The sequence below is a fragment of the Hevea brasiliensis genome, chromosome 16, assembly GCF_030052815.1.
Source record: "Hevea brasiliensis isolate MT/VB/25A 57/8 chromosome 16, ASM3005281v1, whole genome shotgun sequence".
NCBI classification, from domain to species: Eukaryota; Viridiplantae; Streptophyta; class Magnoliopsida; order Malpighiales; family Euphorbiaceae; genus Hevea; species Hevea brasiliensis.
In genome coordinates, this window is record NC_079508.1 from 67390390 (window position 1) to 67410985 (window position 20596).

General features: G+C 32.3%; 3 protein-coding genes across 3 annotated transcripts; 1 reads left to right on the plus strand and 2 right to left on the minus strand.

The window, feature by feature from the left end:
- The first annotated feature begins 541 nt into the window (after nt 1-541).
- LOC110631820 (uncharacterized) lies at nt 542-6950 on the plus strand. Its single transcript, XM_021779789.2, has 8 exons — nt 542-767; nt 1425-1550; nt 2276-2374; nt 3155-3297; nt 4058-4166; nt 5615-5722; nt 6051-6191; nt 6332-6950. Exons 1-8 carry the CDS (start codon nt 696-698, stop codon nt 6752-6754), a joined length of 1221 nt encoding a protein of 406 aa, XP_021635481.2. The 5' UTR covers nt 542-695; the 3' UTR covers nt 6755-6950.
- Nucleotides 6951-7603: 653 nt separating this feature from the next.
- Nucleotides 7604-9671, minus strand: LOC110631821 (40S ribosomal protein S13). The gene is given in 5 exon segments (XM_021779790.2): nt 7604-7954; nt 8875-9061; nt 9151-9289; nt 9371-9443; nt 9535-9671. Coding segments are annotated over 5 exon segments (459 nt in total). The 5' UTR covers nt 9558-9671; the 3' UTR covers nt 7604-7917.
- Nucleotides 9672-12562: 2891 nt separating this feature from the next.
- LOC110631849 (probable calcium-binding protein CML13) lies at nt 12563-13277 on the minus strand. Its single transcript, XM_021779845.2, has one exon. The coding sequence runs from the start codon at nt 13187-13189 to the stop codon at nt 12746-12748; it is 444 nt and encodes a 147-aa protein (XP_021635537.1). The 5' UTR covers nt 13190-13277; the 3' UTR covers nt 12563-12745.
- Between the last annotated feature and the right edge of the window lie 7319 nt (nt 13278-20596).

The following is a 20596-nucleotide window of genomic DNA, read 5'->3' on the forward strand; positions in this document are numbered from 1 at the left end:
ATTTTTTTTTAAATGTTGAGAAAATAAGTTATATTTCAAATCTTGTAAGCTGTAGTGCACCAAATAATGCTGCACAAACGTTGACGAGCAGTTGACAGCGTTATTGTTAAATGGAGATGCTATAAATGATTTTATATAAGATAAATTAGTACAAAATTATCATAATAAACGTAAATATTATAAAATTAAAATTACATATCCTTATTTATATAAAAATTTTATAATATATTTTTTAAATTTTCTCATTTAAATAAAAAATGAAAAATTTGATTTTTTAATTTTAAATTAGATTTTTTAATTTTTTTAATTTAAATCTAAAAATCAAGAAAATTAATTAATTTTCTTTGAGTTTCAATTAAAAATTTTAAATTAAATTAAAAAAATTGAAAATATTCTCCGATAAATAAATACAGAATGTGATTAGCTTGAAATCATAAAATTTTCTCCATCAACTGACCGTTAAGACTAGCCACGTGGTTCTATGGGAAAATTAATTAATTCATAAATAGAATTGGAAATTAAAACAGCCAATACTTGCACGATCAAACCCAAATTGTCAAAATAATAGCGACCCAAATTGATACCCAAAAAAAAAAAAGGATTAATAATAACAGTGATTCAGTTCTTCTATCAAATCTGATATCCTTTCTTCCCCCTCATATGAGATTTTATGTTAGAAGCCGAGATTATTAGCAATGAAAGGCGTCTTCTCGGCGCCCGGTGATTATGTTTACTTCAAGTCTCAAGTTCCTCTCCACAAGATCCCTGTTAGTGTTTTTCAATCCACTTTCTCCTTTTTTTTTTTTTTTTTTTGGATTTTGCTTTTGTGGCTTTAATTTCAACATGGGTTTTTGTCTTACCTTTATTTTGTTACAGGGTTTTAGTTATAGTTTCCTTTTCCTTAGTCAATTTTCTGCATTGGGTTTTCATCAGTTTCGACATTTATTGATCTGGGTGTGTTTAATTCTAGCTTGATCATGGTTTTTACTTGTTTATTTACTCTGGTTACTGGTTTTGCTTTTCTTTTAGTTATAAGGTTTCGTATTAAGCCATTGATGAATGTATCCCGTCCGATAGATTGGGTTTCAATTTTCAGTCTGAAAGATGAAATATTTGAATCGAGATGCTTAAGCTGTAATTGGTTGAGTGTTTTACCCTGTATTCTTATGAACTTGAATTTGATTTTTTTTTTTTTTTCTATTTTTCTCGGTTAAGTTTTGCATCTGTCGAGTATTAATAGTGAATTTCAATCCGTGGCTTCATTTTACTATACTGCTGCCTTCGTTTGTAACCTTGGACTCTTTGTTCTATATCAATTGTTTGGTTGCAAGTGAAGGTGCGTTTGTTTTCTTGATATGATTTTTATGTACTGCATCTCAATTTGTATTTTGACCTTTTCTTTTCCTGTTTTATTTTCCTTATAGATTGGCACGAAGCAGTGGCGTTACTATGATTTTGGTCCTAAAGTGGTTCCGCCATTGATTTGCCTTCCTGGAATAGCAGGGACAGCTGATGTTTACTATAAACAAATTATGTCATTGTCCATGAAGGTAATTTGTTGGGTGTTGTAGTCAGCTATAAAAATAGATGGACAAGCTTGATGATTCCTTTCTTCTCTTACTTTCTTTTGTGTAAAAATTGTTGGAGATTCAATTTCTCATGGTCATATTGCACTGTGGATATCCATATGATTATATCTTTCTTCTGTAGTTCTTGCTCTGACGGCAGGTACCTCACTTGGTAATGCTATTTTGGATGAGAATCATATTTTGTTATAGGATTTCTGTTTCTAAAATGAAATATAAATGAACCAACTAAAATTGTTAAATCTTTTCCATTTGGAAGGATTTGTTCTGGCTAACAATTGTAGTATTGGTGTATATGGAAAGTCATTCTGAAGCTGCTAGCGTTTGTTGTTTACTTCAATATTTCCTGTTACCATAACCAATATTTTGAACCTCAACCTCTTAGTGAAACTGATAGCTAACTGGTTCAACCAGCTTAACTCAGTCAAAAGCTGGTTATGTATATAAGGTTTTAAAGGTAAAAATAAGAAAAAAAAAATGATAGATTATGAAACCAAAACTAATTTGGACCAACTGATCACTAGTCTGGTGCCCAATCCACTTGGCCATTCTGATGTGGTTTTCAAAACATTGATCATTGTCCATAACTGTCCATTGTTTTTAGGTTTCATGATTTCACTACTTGTAATTGCTGTCAATGTGATCCTGTTAAATCTGTTGAACATAACTTTTCTTTTGCAATTTTTCAGGGTTATCGGGTGATTTCCGTTGATATTCCTCGTGTATGGAATCATCATGAGTGGGTTCAAGCATTTGAAAAATTCTTGGATGTCATTGATGTTCATCATGTAAGAAATTTCATTATCATATATCAAAAACATTTCTCGGTGCATTATTTTGACTCACCCCTTGAATTTTGTGTGCAGTAGTTTTGTAGTATGTGTAATGCTTGTTTTTCTTGATGTGCCCTTTTTTTTTTAAAAAAAAAAAATTCCGAATTCCTACTACTGATTCGAACCTGTCCTTTTATATCATTGAGTTACTTCATGGTATTTTAAATATTTAAAAAACCAAGCCCTCAGAAGCCAGCATTTTTTTTCTCTTTTAACTTTTTATCTATAGAGTGGCCACTTAGACTAGGTGGTACCTTGTTGCTAGAGCTACTGAGTTCAGAACTTGTTCTCAAGTTGATTCAGTGATATATAAACAGTCAAGCGCCAGATATCTAGTATATTCTCATTATTAACTTGTGAGAGAAATTTGCTGTAGAACTCTTTATGGTCGCATTAGTCTAGCTATTTCTATGATTCTAAGTCAAGAAGTTATAAGGTAGAATTATTTTAAGGTCCTTATGTATTTCTCATGAAGGATGACCTATTGGTGCTTTGCCTTTAGTTCTCCACATGATGCCTACTGTATTTTCTAGCTGGATCATTGGTTCATTGTATTAGTAGTCTTTCAGCCAGACTATGCAGTTAAGCTGCTGAGAGAATGAGAAGAAATTGTATTGTGAAGAATTTACTAGATTATATGTTTGTATATATCATAGGCTATTTTATCCTTATTTGCTAGTTTTAGTCACTGAACTGAAATATAGTTTGATTGGACTGATTAATGTGTATTAACAGATACATCTTTATGGCACATCTCTTGGTGGTTTCTTAGCACAACTTTTTGCACAGCATCGTCCAAGACGAGTGAGATCATTGATACTATCAAATACATTCTTGGACACACGCAGTTTTGCAGCTGCAATGCCATGGGCTCCTGTGTATGTGGTCATTTATGATGCCCATCTTTATTTGTGTATTAAATGTGTGTTTCATTTGTTATATAATTGGCATTTTCTGTATCAGAATGCAATATCCATTGCTTCACATGATGAGAAATCATATGCATGAAATGTTGTGTTCATTGTACACAGTTGAAAGGATCTCATCAAATTTTTTTCTAAAGGCACCACATGCTAGAAGGATATGGTATGGCATGGTTAATAAACAAGGGAAATGACTATAAAATATGAAGAGGCTATGATGTTATTAGTATAAAATGTGTCATAATATATTTATTGATTAACTTATATATTTATGTGCTGAAGTTAGATTCAAAAGTGTGTATCATTATTTTGTGTAATAGTTTGGGCTTAACAGTTGTAGTTGAGTTGAGTTGAGAACGAAAGTGTTAAGCGAAGTGCATGAATACATCTGCCTGCTAATTTATGAAGTCATAGAAATCCAGCTTTTTTTACTGAGTTGCATCTATATAGCAACTGACCACAATATGCTGGCAAAAGGGACTGGGAAAGAGGGGGCGGGTTGATGAGTTTTTGTGTTTACCAAAGTGCATAAGGCAGCCTAAAATTGTAAAATTATCTGGTAATTGGTTTATAATATCATTTGGTATCAACTATTACTTCCTGGTTCTAATCTCAGTTATGTTTTTGTCATAATTTTTGCCTGATATGTTCTGTGTAACCATGTTCAAATTCACAAATTTTCTCAATAAAATTGGCTTGGATATTTTTCATGCAGTGTCAGCTGGACCCCTGCATTTTTGCTGAAAAGGTATGTCTTAACTGGAATACGTGATGGTCCCCATGAACCATTTATTGCAGATTCTGTGGACTTTGTTGTTTCTCAGGTAGGGTCTTCAACCTAATTCATTGGACTTTGCTGAAAAGTCCATTGCACTTGTCCATTAGCATAATCTTTATGCTGTCTTTAATCAAATCTCTTTTGATGCATTTAATATTGTTCTAATCTTATTAGCAACAAGCTGATTCCATGTTGTAAGACATATGCTTCTAAAATTGTTTAATCTATTCTTTTTCATTTTGCTCTGTCCTCAAAAATCACTGCTCAGATTGTTGTGCTGCAGATGTGTAGGTTTTGGAAATTGGAATTACTGATTCTTGTTATTTGCTAAAAATGTTAACACCCTTTTAGTGAGATTAAAAAAAAAAGATGCTTCAAATTTTATGAAAGCCCAAAAAGAATAAAATTGTGTAAGGTTTTCAACTTGAAGATTGGGTATTGATTTAAAAAAAAAATAAAAATAAAAAACCATTGCATTTCAGTTCAGTTATTTGAAAAGAAGTCTCTTGTTCAAAAACATATTGAGATGTGGTGCAGCTTGCTTATTCTTCTTTTTGGATGCGGATTTCTTGCTGAATGATGTTATTATTCTTTGAATTGCTCTTGTATGTTCATTTATTTTTCTTTTCTAGTATTTTTAAAAATTCCTGAAAGCTAGTAGTAAGAATAATGTACCCTTTTCTTGTTCATAGGTTGATACTTTACTACTTACACTCATGCTCCATTTATTCATGGAAAATAACTCATCTATGGATACTGTTTCAGAGAAAATGGTTTATTTTCTGCTATGATTTTAGCATTAAAAAATTAGGTGGTTCCAATTTTTGGAGCAGAGAATTATTTTCTGCTGTGGCAAATTTCTTGCTTGTTAATATAAAAATGAAGGGAAAACATATAAGGAAAATGCCGGACTTTTTCGGAAACAAGGACAAAGCTCATTGAATGCAATGCAAAGAAATGAAAGTACCTAATCTTAGTGGAATTATGGTGAATGATATAGACAAATAACTTAAAGCTTTTGTGGTCTGTGAATTATTGTTGAGAATACAAACAATGGCAATTCACTACTTTGTCATGCTCGTTTATAGGTTATGAATTAAAGATATACCATTCATAGGCCTTTTCCCTGCAATTTAAACCAGTGAAGAACACAACACACTTATTGAAACTCATAATCAACATATACAAATAATAGAATTGATTTTTGGCCTTGAAATCTCCAAGTTGTTTTTGTACTGAAGTCATCAGACCTGGGAAATTGCCTTGGGACAGAGAGTTGTTCTCCCTAAATTAGCTAAGGCTTTCCCATTAACTGGAAATTATTTTCCATGGACTTTCTTTGGGCATGCCAAATGGCAAAAAATACAGAAAATACTTTCCATAAAACAAATGGAGCCTCAGATCTTTGTTGCGAATTTAAACATATGCTGCATGAGAATAGGGTTAAAACCTTGGTCAATCCTTCAACTGTGAGATGTGTGATTACTAATTCAGGTTGAAACACTTTCAAGAGAAGACTTGGCTTCCAGATTGACCTTGAACGTTGATGCTGCTTCGGTTGGATCTCTTCTACTTTCAGATTCATATATCACTATAATGGATGTAAGTTATTTGAAGTTTGTTTCTATATATGTGTATTGAGATATCTTTCCACCAACTATGCATTATTAGAGTCTAAAGAACAAGGTTTGTGGAGGGCTGATATCAGCCCAGACCTATTGGGAAAAATAAGGGTTTTTTTTTTTTGTCACTTCAAAAAAGTTAGATCTGCAATTGACTTTTCTTTACAAAACTACAATTCTAACTAAAGCTTTATTTAAATTTGGACTCTCTGAGTTTGATTACTGCTTGATGCTGCAAGAGGGAAATGAAAAATTTTTGCTGATAACTATATCGGTCTTTTGGCATGTTTACTGCTTCCTCCTTGAAGACAAACGACTATTGTGCAATTCCTCAACAGCTCAAAGACCAATTGAGTGAAAGATATCCTGAAGCAAGGAGAGCTTACTTGAAGACAGGAGGCGATTTCCCATTTCTTTCTCGCCCGGATGAAGTCAACTTGCATCTTCAGGTTTATGCAATATCAATGTGTGCATATATATATATATATATATATATATATATATATATGCAAGAGAGTGAGAGAGAGAGAATTTCGTTCTCTGCCTAGCAACTATGCTTTAATACTGATTGTGTATCTGCCTAATGCAGCTACACCTGCGACGAGTTGGGGTTGAAGCTCGACCAGATTTGGTCCGCGGTATCCCTAAAGACGGCACTGGAGGGAGTCATAGTGAAAAGGAGAAAAAGAAAGAGGATCCAGATGATCAACCCAAAGATGGGGGAAGCTCCGAAAGTCGATCTGGAGAAAATCAGTTGGCTCCTGCATCAGAAATTTCAGAATCACACGCTGAAGAAAAGCGGCTCTTTAGTAATGCAAAAGGTTGTCTCATTGCTCAGGAAGATATTTCACATCTTCGTGAATCACTGAGGAAACAACACATCACAACCACTGATATCCTTCTGCAGTCGACTTGTGAGAGTATTCTTCCATTTTTGCTTGCCTCTTATGTGCAATCGCTGTACATTACAACCAAATTGTTGTCAAAAACTTGGGCAACTGGTGTAAAATAGATGCTCAGATTATGACTGTTCTCTTTTCTCTGCTAAGTTTCCACAAGCATTTGTTGCAAATTGACTCTCCTGGAGGTTGCTAATGTTTTGGCTGAGAATCAGTTCTTCTGTTTGACATTGTTGTACATTTTGTACATTTGGCATTCAAGATTGTGATAATTTAAAATGATCAAGTGAATTTTGTGCATTGAAAGAATTTTGTTTCTCCCACTGCGTTTTGGTCACAACCCCGAAGCAGATCTTGAATCAACTCTGCAGAAATCTCCTGTGTCTCTATGATTTACTTATTTGACATGCAAGCCATGTTCCAGCATACAGAGTAGGGAGTAAAGATTAACCTTGCATGTCATGGAAAGCCTAACATTATTATGAACTCTCTGGCGTAACGCGCCTGGAGCATGCTTTTTAAAGAAAGAGAGGAGCACAGATCTTTATTATAAACAGTCCAAGAACTGCGACTCTACCATGCCTTTAAAAAATTTCCTCACGAAAAAAATTATTAGGGAAAAAATATTGGGAAAGGTTTCAGGTCAGAACTGTGATTTAAGATGATGAAACATTGCCTTGAGAGGACTGCTATTTTGAGATCCGTGGTTCTGAAGGTCACTCGAGTCAAGAACAGAGTAAAAAATTTGATATCCTGATTGGCAATGTCCTGTTCTTCAGGGCCACTTGGTAATGCGCAGAAAGAATGAAGCAAACAGAGCATATGGGGTTCCAAACAGACCAGAATACAATCCTTCCTAGATGCAACTTAATTATCGGCTTATATATAGTAAATGAATTACGAAAGAAAAATACATAATCTACAGTATTAAGGGCTAAAATGTATCGTATTTTAACACAGAATTATCAAAATTTGCGACTATTTAACTATTTTTTGAAGCAAATATTCAAATATAAATTTTGCCAAATGTCAAATCACATTTTGTAATTTACCCTAATCAATATTTTATAGCTCCAAAGATGAAGCAACCAACCTGCCAGCAGTTGAAAAACAAAGATAACAATATAATAAAGAATTGTTTCTTTAATAACTAAAATAAAATATTATTCTCTGCCTACCCTAAAATTTTGTTAATCGACTCCAATTTCGCTGTAAATATCCAATAGCTACAGAGAACCTTGCCCATCTAACATGCAGATAGCAGCCACGTCTTTCACTAAGCCACCAGAGTGCTTGCTGTAGTTGTTGACTCGCTGCATAAATTGATACGAGAGAGGAAATCATCACAAATTATAATGGTGGAAAAACATGAAAATCACTAACCACTAACAAGTCATATGCACAAACATGCACAAATGTATTTGCAACCACAAGGGACGGGAAAAATGCAAAGAAGACAAAATGAAGAAGAGGAGAAGCTAAGAAATATAGAAACTACAGAAATAATAAAATCAATCACAATGAAGTTGAAGACATCAAGCATGCCAGTTTAAGTCCAATATTGTAAGACCCCTACTCAATTCAATTCAACTAAGTCTAAACGCAAACTAGTTAGGATCAACCATGCAGATCCATTTTCTACGTTTCCCTCAGTTTATGGCTTCATATAAAGAAACGCTGGAGTGGCAAAAATCTTATATCACTGCTTTCCCATTTCATCCTCAGTTGCTTATCTCCAACAATAGCATAGTCTTTAACCTTAACCTTCCATATTAGAGAGTTTATTCATCTGCAATGCACATGTACAAACCATGTCAATCTCCCTTATCTCAACTTTTCCTCAATATTCCTCAATAGGCATCCCTTATAACTTTCTGCAATATCATTCATTCCAAAGACTCCTGAAATAAATAAGCCCCTAAAACTAAATCATACATGTAAGATATTGCCCATGAAATGTTACCAACAACAACGAGCAAACTGTTTGCAGCTTCTTGTTGGCACAATATGAAATCAATTTACAAGCAGGTTTGAGCCAATACTGTCAGGAAATAAGATAAATCGTCGACTAATCTATCTATCACAATGTGCTATCATTTACTTAGCAAATTTCCATATACTAATATGACAAGCTACAAATCAACGGCATATCATCTTCAAACAGATAGTCATAATCAGAACAGAATTTATTAGGAATGTTTAGGGAATTGAGAAAAGAGTTTATGAAACGTACTATTTCCTAACAGAGGGGAGCTTCTTAGTCTTCTTGTAGTAGCGAGCAAGCCTATGAATCCTGCTTTCCACGAGAATCAACCTGAACTTGGAATCCTTATCCTTCCTGTTCCTCTCCAAATGCTAGTGAATCGCAACCGCCTTCTTGATCAAATGGTACACATCCTCTGGAATCTCTGGAACCAGCCCTACCAAATACAACACAAATCCAGTGTCAGCAAGAAAATAACCAGACAGAAAAACACGCACTACACATAGTATAACGTAGTTACAATACCGTGAGCTTTAAGTATGCGAAGGATCTTGCTGCCAGTTACGCTCTTGACCTGTGCAATACCGTGAGAGTCACGAAGGATGACGCCAATCTGTGAAGGAGTCAAGCCCTTCTTTGCGAACTTGCAGATGTTGTCCTCAACCTGAATTGTAGCGTAAGTATTAGATCATTTGTTTGGTTGCTGAGAAAGGAAAGGAAAATGAATAAACTGAATAAGCTTTACGTCTTGAGGGGAGGTTTTGAGCCAGCTGGGAGGAGTGCGCTTGTAAGGAAGGGCAGAAGCAGAGATACCCTTACTGTCAAAAACAAAAAGATAGGCAAAATTGTTAGTCAATAGGAAGAGATATCAAATTGACAGATAGATAGAGAGGAGACGAGACGACTGACCCACGACTGTGCATGCTACCCATGGTTGATGGCTAAGAGGTAGCTAATGGCGAGTTTACCTGTTGCTCAGCTGAGAACGAGTGGAGAAAAAGAAGCCCTAATAGCTGGTTGGCTTGCAAATGAAGAGTGATGGGAAGGGATGAAAATGCGAAACGACAACGCTCTGGCCCTTGCCAAATAGAGGTCAATTTCACTCTGCCCTTTTTTTTTAAAAAAAAATTAACTATTTAACTTGGGTATGTAGCAACGTAACTAAACTTTAATTTTTAATATAAAATTTTAATCTCTAATTTCAGTAACATAAAATCTTTATTAACTTTTAATAGTTGATATATTAAAAAAATTTTGTATTTTAAATTAAGCTTCAAGTACTTTATTATGGTATAATATATATAATTTATTATTTTTTAAAATAATTTCAAGTTATTGCTACTCTTCATATTTATAAAAAAGTAATTTATAATTTGATCTCTAAATTTTATTTTATATTATATTTTAATTTTTAAATTTTAAAAAATTAATTATTTAATTCTTATATTTTACGTTATATATAATTTAGTCATTAAATTTTTAGAAATTAATTATTTAATCTTTAAATTTTGTAACAGTCCTTCTTCCATCAATGAATAAAATTATTGTAAATATTAAAATTATAAAAATTAAATTATTTTATATATTAAATTAAAAGAATTAAATAATTAATTTTTAAAAATTTAAAAATTAAAATATAATATAATGCAAACTCAAAGATTAAATAATTTTCTAAAACTTATGGATTTAAAGTATAATACAACCAAATTGTAAATTCCCCAGGAGTTCTGCTCTGGGTCTCATTTCCATTTTGGAATGGGCAAGATGCTAGGGTTTGCTTCCCTTCACACTCATTACATATGCTAATTGAACTGAATAAAAATGGTCAATCCCAATCCCTTGCTGCCTGGGCTCAACCACTTTTGGAGTTCTTTTAAGTTTTAAAGTTGTGTAATGTTTCAATCTTGAACTTGGAAAGGCAGATTGGAGCTTAATTATACTTCCCAGAGCAGCATAAGAAGGATAGATTGTTCCATCATTCATGGACAGAAATTTTCTGTTACTCTCGTTTATAAGAGCCAACATGCTTGTCCAGTGTCTTACCATATCCATTAAACCAAATACATCTTCAATTCCTCCACGAGCAAAAGCAAAACTTAAAATTAGTAATATAATATATAACACTAAATCCTGCAGTCCATAATCAAATGTTACTAAAATCTTCTGCGGTTCTGTATCACAGACTAGAAATGGAACCATAAATGTATCTGCACGGCATTTAAGACATATTTAAACTTCCAATTCACCTGGATATTAAAAATGAAGACATTATCTCCAACCCTGTTTCAAGCTTTCTTCTTTCATTAGATACTCAACTAACCAAACTCAGAAATACAAATGTCCACAACAGTGAGATTGACAAATTATAGGAGGACATGCCCGGGACATCCCATTTAGATAACACAGTTATTTAATGGAAAAGATCAAAATACAAGCCAATGTAACTTTTCCTTGATTACAAGCAACAACATGTGATGCTGTACAAATTAAGAGACTCATACTGAAATTCAACAATTGCGTCAGCATATATGTAAAGGCATCTTGTAAAGGCATCTTAACCAGAGTTCCTTCAATTTTTGGATCAATTATAATCATGAAATGAAAAGACTTCAATGAAAACCAACTTGCCTTGCCAAAAACCCCCCAATAGTAACCACATGACAACATTGTTTTAACTTGACCAACAAATTGACGAGTTCAGTCTTATGATTCCCATATGAAACCAATTTACAAAGAAAGAAATTGACGATAATGTCACTAAATTCAACCCTTGCGTCAGCAGATAAGCTAATCTTAAATGAATATAGTCATTATACACAATCAAGCCGTGCACTTTCTGTCAAACCAGAACTCTATTTCACAAAGAAAAAACCATTTGCAGTTATCAAACACAATCTTTCAAACTGACATTAACTGTGAGAAGTGGCAAACCTGGGCATAGTTCTACTATCAATGGGAAGAAAAGATCATGTCAAATCAAATTTAGTCAAAAGTGAAGATAAGAGTCACCATAAACTAAAGAAATCAGCTAAAGTCTAGGCTCCTAAAACCCAAAACTGTCCCAATACAGAGCATACAAATCTCAGCAGAGACCAGCCTTCCAGATAGGAATTACTTATTGAACAAACTTTTAAATTTAAGCTTGCCAGGTTCAAAGCTAGTTTGATATCTCAAAGTTCACTGCAACAAAGTAGAAACATTTATCCACTCGGCCATTGCTGAATTGAGTTATCAAGATATGATTCTAAATATTTACAACCTAACTAAAACCCTTTAGGCTTTGCCCATAGTCTATTTTCCTGCGACTATCAACTAGTTCTGTCATTCTTCAATTTTAAAATGAAAAACTTCGAGAAAACCAAAAACTCGATCTAGGACTGGTTAAACCATACATACGTGGCATGAGCTCAAAATCAGCGATTAAATAAAGTTTAGAAAACCCAACCGGCCAACAAAATATAATGAAGTATATAAGAAACCTCCCCGCTTGAACTAGTTTTTAAGGTTGAGTTAGGAATACATTTTCTCAGCAATAATCTCCACCAGCTTTTTCACCAGCCAAATTTTTGACAAAAAAATATCAAGAAGGAAACATCAATGACCATTGTAGGTCATATTCCATGATCCCAAATGCACAAGGGTCTACAAAAATCTGGCCAACATGTAAATTCTAAGTTCTTTACAATTATACAAAAATGGTACCCATTTCATTACAAGGAAATGCCATGAAAGGAAAAAAGGAAACGCCGCAACGAAAAACAATCAAACTAATTTTAGCCCAAGCCAGCCAAATACAATCAAAAGCAGCATTTTTTTTTTTTTTTGAGTAAAAGAGCAACAAATTTAAATTGCCTGAAAGTAAGCAGATTCAGTAAAAGCGTCAATACATCAACTGCACATTATAAACATTAAAACACATACAGAAAACCCCAAAATCTTCAATGAAAAGTTTACCATTACTTCAATAATTAGAAGAACACCATCATCATCCATCACGTCAATACCCAAACAACCACTAGCCCCCCAAGCCAAAAACAAAATGCAAACCTTACCACGGTACTTCTGAAAATTTAAAAAGCAAAAACAAAAACAAATGCCCAAATTCTTAACCGATCTTACTTCACTTGGCCACCATCCTAGCAATGAAATCCTCATAGCGGATTTTCCCATCCGAACCGACATCTACTTCCCGGATCCATTCATCGAACTCGGATGGCTCGAGCTTCTCTCCAATATTAGTCAAAATGTGGCGCAGATCCACAACGGAAACGAACCCAGTGGAGTCCTTGTCGAGCACCTTGAAGGCGTCTCTGAGCTGGCGATCGAAGGGCTCGGGTTTCATGTGCTTAGCCATGAGATCGAGGAATCTGGGAAAATCGAAAGGAGCGTTTAGGTTTTCCTCGGCGATAATGGTCTTGAGTTGGGCCTGGGTGGGGTTGTCCCCGAGAGAGCGCATTAGGATCCCCAATTCAGAAGGGGCGATCTTGCCGTCACCGTCGGTGTCGAAGAGCGTAAAGGCTTCTTTCATTGAGGATACCTGTTCCTCGCTGAGATCCTTGCCCATTTTCCAATTCGAATTCGGGTCGTGTCCCTCTCTCTCTAGAAAAATGCCCTCCCAATCTTTCTGCGTGTCTGGAAATGGCGTGCGTGAATTTTGAAGGAAACGACGAAAAGGGTGGCAGGTTTTCAGGGAAGAAACGGCATCGTTCCATTGTGGGGAGATAAGCGACGACGTTTAGAAGGATTAATTGAATTGAATTGTAATGATTGATTAATAAATCAGGGACTAGGGAAGGATGTTGTCGAGTTGAGCCAGGGAAGCAATCATTTGCCCATGTTGGAAATTGGATTGGAATCAGTCAGCGTGTCAGACACAGAATGTAAATACGACAAAGGACCCCACCTCCAAATTTTTTTTTTTATAGAATTTATATTTATTTTCTTTTTAATTATTACAAGTATAATGTTAGCCAATTGACATGTAATTTTATTACAATATAGTGCAATTTTATTGAATAAATAATTTAATGATTAAATTTTTTTAATATAAAAGTTAAGAATTTAAATTATGATAATTTCTATATTTTTTAAAAAACTTTAAAATATGTAAAAATAATATTATATAATTAGCAATAAAATCTTCTTCTATTGTAATAAGTAATATTGTGTTTGAGCATTTAAAAAGTTAATTTATAAGAGTTTTTAGTCCCTTAATTAGTGATTTAGAATTCAAATCTTGGATATGAAACATTTTAAAATATGGTAAGGAGCGCCTATCCGTTTTATAAATTTAGTTGGTGCAAATTTAAATAAGTAATTTTTATCAAAAAAAAAATTAATTTAAATAAAAAAGTACACGAGTGTTTGGTTAAGTTTTCAAACTAATTTTCAAATTACAAAAACTCAGATTTTTGAAAAGCATGTGAAGTGATGCTTTTTTGAAAATCAGTTTCCGCATCTGATGGAACAACGGTTTTGCACTTTTTAGTGTATAAAAACGTCCTTCATAATTTAATATAATTATAATTATACCCATGCCCATACATATATATTAATTTTATTAAACACTCATGCTTTTAAGTAAACAATTAAGTATTAATTTGATGAATATTTTGTACATAAATTTAATTTATTTTATTGAAGCAAGTTATTATTATTTCACTAATTAAACAATTTTTAAGTTTAAATACATTTTAAAATATAAATTAAATATAATAATAAGAAATTTAATAGGTACAAAAATATATTTTTAATTATTAAAAAGTTAAGATAATATATTATTTGTTATTTTTTTTTCATTTTGGTTATAACAACATTTTAAACTGTAATTTTATCTAAATACATAACAAAAAAGCCTTTGGACCTTATTTTTTATCCCAGGACAGAGTAGAAATTTAATTTTGGATATTCTAAATTAAACCGATTGAATCAAATCGGACCGAATCGGACCAGCCGTTTCTTTTTTCTTTCCTTCTACCTTCGGCGCCCCGTCGACCCACCTTTCCCTCTTCGTTTCTCTCTCCTCCTGCCACCCCTCCCTTCCCCGACGACCAACACCCCTTCCTCACCTCTTCCCCTCACTAGCTGCTTCCAAATATCCCTTCGCACCCAGTGCGTAGCTCAATCTTTCCTAGCAAAATCAGATCAAATCGGTCACTAATTGAATCAGATCTTATCCCAAACACTTTCTACTCATTGAGAGCTTTCTATAAACACTAAAATCACCCATTTTAGTTTAGTAGATTGTCCAATTTTTGCTCGAAAAGTTTTAGCCTAGTTTAATTTTTGAGCTAAATTTCTCTCAAACCGAAAACCCAACGATAAATCCGATAGTACCGGCATGCTCTACATGACGAGAGCTTCATGATGATATAAATTTTAAAATTTTTTGATACCAAAATTTCGGTGGGTCCCACTAGTTTCACTGTAATTTTTCAAGCTTTAAACGAGCTTAATTAATTTTGTAAAAATTTTTTCCTAATTCCTGGTGTTGTGGGCTTCTCTTAAGTACCTTCGTTTCACGGAAATTCGAAAGTTGCTCAGGTTTGCAATTTCGGGCTGAACAGACAGATTGCCATAAATACTTCAGAACTGAGTTGAAGTTATAAGCTACCCCACTATTTTCAGACTCCCCGATGCGTCCCAAGCATCAGAATTGGCTTAAGTAAACCCAAACCCTAAATTTTCTTAATTACTTAGTGACTAAATTAGATTAAAAATCCATAAAATATTCGTAATATGTTAGAAAATTATAATTTCTTTCGTATTAGCTTAGTAATATTGCTCAAGACCACGAAGCAAAATTTTGACTGACTGACTTTTATCCCCGAAAATCACAATCACAATGAACAGACAGACTGCCAGAAATACTTCAGAACCGGGTTGAAGTTATAAGCTACCCCACTATTTTCAGACTCCCCGGATGCGTCCCAAGCATCAGAATTGGCGTAAGTAAACAAAAACCCTAAATTTTCTTAATTACCTAGTGCCTAAATTAGATTAAAAATTCATAAAATATTTGTGATATGTTAGAAAATTATAATTTCTTTCATATTAGCTTAGTAATATTGCTCAAGACCACGAAGTAAAATTTTCACTGACTGATTTTTATCCCCGAAAATCACAATCATAATGAACAGACAGACTGCCAGAAATACTTCAGAACCAGATTGAAGTTATAAGCTACCCCACTATTTTCAGACTCCCCAGATGCGTCCCAAGCACCATAATTGGGGTAACTAAACTCGAACCCTAAATTTTCTTAATTACCTAGTGCCTAAATTAAATTAAAAATTCATAAAATATTCGTGATAGGTTAGAAAATTATAATTTCTTTAGTATTAACTTAGTAATATTGCTCAAGACCACGAAACAAATTTTTGACTGACTGATTTTTATCCCCAAAAATCACAATGCATAATATATGTTTTAAATATTATGCATGCCTTATTTTGCATTTATACTTGATGATACTATTTTGGTTGCTGTGTTTTAATATTCTGGAGCTCTGTGTGTGTTGGTGTGTGCGTGGTATATATGGATATGGATAGGATGGGTAAACACGGCTTGAGCTTGACTCGTTGGGATCTGATCCTTATTATAGATAAGTCAGGATAAGCACAGCTTTGAGTTGATCTTGCTGACCCCTGCATTTAGATAATAAGAGAAAGTCCAGCTTTTAATTGATCTCGCTAACAGTTAAAACTGAGAGAGCTGGGTAAGAGAATCAGCTTCCCATATATGTATGTGTGAGTATGAACTTGACACGGGTGTGTGAGTGCTTCAAATAATCTTTAATGTAACTTGACTAGGTTTGTATAACTTGTATGAAGATGATACATTTCATTTATAATGATGCATTAAAATTAGATAGTTATAGAAATTGTATGTGAAATCAATATTTACTTTTTGAGTCGAATGTTCACTGATGTTCACCTTATTTTTTTAGGTTATAAGAGGGTTTTTCTTTTCTTGGGTATTAACTTGCCTCCTTCTTTGCATGTTCACTTGCTACTATTTTCGTATTTTGTAATGTTAAATTTGAATTCTAGACCTCCGCATGTATAGGACTATAATATTTAGCTTGACTATAATATTTATTAATTTGAGATTGAAATTTATGAACTTTATGTATGTATAATTGTATGTTTGGATACTTATGGTGAATGAGGGAGTTGAGTTCCCATTGATTTTATTCAACATTGTGGATGATTGATGGCTGAGCTAAGCTCCCCAAATATATTTTGTTGATATTATAGGTTGTGTGATTTAATAGCTCCTCATTAGATGGTCCATATTACGGCTGGACTCTGTCTGGTTATTTTTTTGGAATTGGGCCAAATATGGGCTTGGTGTTTGGGTTGGTAAATAATTGAGCTTACTATAGGCTTTGGGGCTTTATAATGATCCAAATTCTAGTGTTGATCTGACCCATAATTTGGATTGTGACATTAATGAAATAATTTATTTCGTTAAGTAACTTACTTTATGAGAGTAAATTATTTCTCAACTTTTCAAAAAATAAAGAATACCTTCATCAAAGTAAATTACATACCAACTTTTCAGAAAATAGAGAAGTTAACCCGAATAAGGCTTATTTCTCGCTATTTTCAATAACAAAACATTGTATAATTAAAGAGATAAATTTCAAATTAAAGTTATCATCTAAATTAAAATGAAAAAAATGATAAATTAAAAAATGATAAATTCTTTCTTCGTTTTTAATCAGCCCTACAAATCTGCATGCTAGAAAATAATTTTAAAAAAAATTACAGTTTTTTTTTTAGACAAAAACAGATGGTCGTACACACACGCTGTCGCACTGCACCAGTGTCTGAGAATCTGAGATCAAGTACTCCTATGGGCCTTGTACATTGACCCAACCCATTACTGCCATCTGTTCTGCCCAAATAATAATTCTAACTCTGTTTGCTAGCCCAAAACTTTATCCCAACTACTTTCATTTTGATTTTTGAATGTCTTTCTCCTTTTTCCAAAAGAAAATAAATAAATAAATAAATAAAATTATTACGAAAATTCTACTATTTAAATTAGTTAACTTTAATTCAGAGATAATCATATTCAAAATTATAAAATCTTGAATTTAATCCCAATTAAAACCAAATAAATTTAAAAAAAAATCCCACTATTCAACAAATAAATAGTCTACTACTTCCATTGCAAACTGCACTATAAATTCAGTTAAAATTCGGCATATGGAAGCCACAACTGCTAAGTATACATGATCCCAAGGGATATGAAACTCCATGACTGGAAATCATGTGCAAGCACTAGGCAACATCTCAAATGGGGTTGATGTGTTTATTATATATTATATTGGTGGAGAAATCATTATGCTCGAAAAGCAAAACACCATTCAAAAAGAAGATTACGGCTTGTGCATATGCTTCCACTGAGAGTTGAGAGCCCACTTCGCAAGCTTTGCCATTGCCTCAATGCTCTGTCTCATTCAATGAAAATTGCCATCCTCCCCATGTATATATATATATATAACAATTAAATAAAAAGGAATGAAGAAAAGAAAAAAAAAAAAAAAAGATAATGAAAGGTCCCCTATACTCATTTGTCATGATCGTGAAATCTCAAATGGAAAAGTTGTTACCTTTTGAAAGAGGAAGAGACATTTGCCTGGTATCTAGCCGAGTGAAGGAAGGTAAAGGTAAAAAATCTAACCAAAATAAAAGCCAAAGATGACAGTAAAAGGAATTTGCAGTTGAAGTTATCGTACGCAGAATTTTCTTTTTCACAAGAACTTCAATTCTTGATATGTAGCTCTTTTACGCAGAGAAGAAAATAAAAAGAAGACAAACCTTAACAATATTTTCTAGAAATAAGTTGAAAATCAAAGAACGACCTTTCTAAGTATTTGAATTTGTGATTTCAATCAAGATTGCAATTTGCTTTTTATACCAAAAGTATTTTTCCCCTTTAATAATATATCACAATCTAGTCGACAATGGTGGGGAGATTTTTCAAGTAAAGCACCATTGATTTTCAATCAGATGGCATCATTTTCATGGTCTTTATTAGGGGTGTCCCAAATCGAATTAAATTAAATTAGAGGGCTTTATTTGCATCAGTAGTGTAGATGGTTTGATATTAAAGCATTGAAAAAGATAGGCACATAAACATGGTCTATAGATTACTTTTTAATGGCTCCCCTGTTCATACTGTAAAGTGGGCAACTTTTTTTTTTTTTACCTTGTGGACCATGATTGAGGATCTAATTAGCAAGATTTTATTTTTAATGCACGTCAAGTTTGTCTTATAGCTTTGTCCCACTAATTTAATTTTATTTGGTGCTTCTGGTCTGTACTCTTAGTCCTAAGTTGTTGATAGCTATTTAATAATTTTTTTTTCCTTGGTTGATCATGTTTAACATAAAGATGTTCTTTAAGCTTGCGATAGTCTGTCATTATTGGATTATTTTATAGATTATTACCTCATACTTCTATTGTTGGTAGTAATTAAGAAGATCCAAAGGAATCCTAAGTTTTTTAATAGTGATATTTTGTCTTTCTCACCGTTGATTGGATGCAAACCACTAGAAAATACAAATTCTTTGCATGTTGGGTCCAACAGATTGCAATTTGCAAGTACCATATAAAAGATGATTTGGCTGCTTCTTTATGAAATATATGAAAGATCATCCTCATCGCATATATTTTTTCAAATGGAATAAAGGGATATAATTTTAATTTTAATTCATAAAATAAAAATACATTTGATTCATTACATCATATTTAAGTAAAGATTTCTATTTTTTTTATTCATCAGATATTTTTTCATGTTTATTTTACGTTCATAAAAAATTAATCTGAATTTTTTATTATTTTAGTGATAATGGAATTTATGTAATAAATATTTTCCATAATTAGATGGGTGACAAATAGTGCAACCTGCTCCATGTGGATGTGGGGGTGACATGTTGAGCTTGTCCCTTGACCTCCAACCCCTTTCAAGCATAGCCCAACAACCCTTTTCTCAATCTTTATTGATCAGCATTATTATTATTATTATCATTAACCTATATTTAATAGTTTAAATTATTTAATTAATTTTAAAATTTTAATTAAAATATATTGAATTAATAATTTTTAAATAACATATTTAAATGATTGTGTTTATCAATAGTAGTTCTTCTAAACATAATATCAAATAAAATGTGCTAATTTATTTTTTAAAAACTTAAAAAAAATTCTTATGATTAATATTAAAATTAACTTCCTGACAAAAATTATTTCGAATTTAGGCTTGGCTAGTGAAAGTGTATTTCAAACTTACGCATAGTTAACGAAAAGGGGAAATTACTTAAAAATTATTAGAATAAATTATAATTTAGTCTCTAAAATTTAATAAAATTTTTATATTAATTTTTATATTTTTAAAATTTATTTTTTTAATCATTGATATTTTAATAAACTTGTATATTTATTCATACTTAAATATATGTTGATGGGAAAGTGTCTAAATTTTTTTTTGTTAATTATAAAATAATATAATGCAATAATAAATTTTTTAATTAAATTCTTTAGTTCAAATATATAATATATTTAATATATTGATAAAATAAAATAATAATATTATAATTAAAATAGTAAATATTATAAAATATGAGACTATTTTATAATAAAATTTATATTGTAAATTTATAATATTATTTTGATATTTTTGATATAATTAATTATAAATTGAGCGGATTGGTTAATCTATAAATTTATTTAAATGTTAAAGATTAAATAGATAAGTCTTAAAAATACAGGGGCTAATTTATAAATTTTATTAAAATTTAAAAACTAAACTATAATTTACTATAATTTTTTTTTGTCTATAATATTTTACCCTTCTTTACTAATAGAACTAAAATTTAAGCTCAGAATTCTATTTGAGAAATGCGTGAAATCACCGTAGGAAATTATAATTTTCCCTTTATTTATTACATCAAAACACG

What these genes read in the sequence shown, in the direction of transcription:
- LOC110631820 (XM_021779789.2), top strand. Translation starts at nt 696, where the DNA reads ATGAAAGGCGTCTTCTCGGCGCCCGGTGATTATGTTTACTTCAAGTCT. An exon ending in TTATGTCATTGTCCATGAAG is followed by an intron (nt 1,551 to 2,275) that starts GTAATTTGTTGG and finishes GCAATTTTTCAG; the next exon opens with GGTTATCGGGTGATTTCCGT. An exon ending in GCAATGCCATGGGCTCCTGT is followed by an intron (nt 3,298 to 4,057) that starts GTATGTGGTCAT and finishes TTTTTCATGCAG; the next exon opens with TGTCAGCTGGACCCCTGCAT.
- LOC110631849 (XM_021779845.2), bottom strand. Translation starts at nt 13,189, where the DNA reads ATGGGCAAGGATCTCAGCGAGGAACAGGTATCCTCAATGAAAGAAGCC.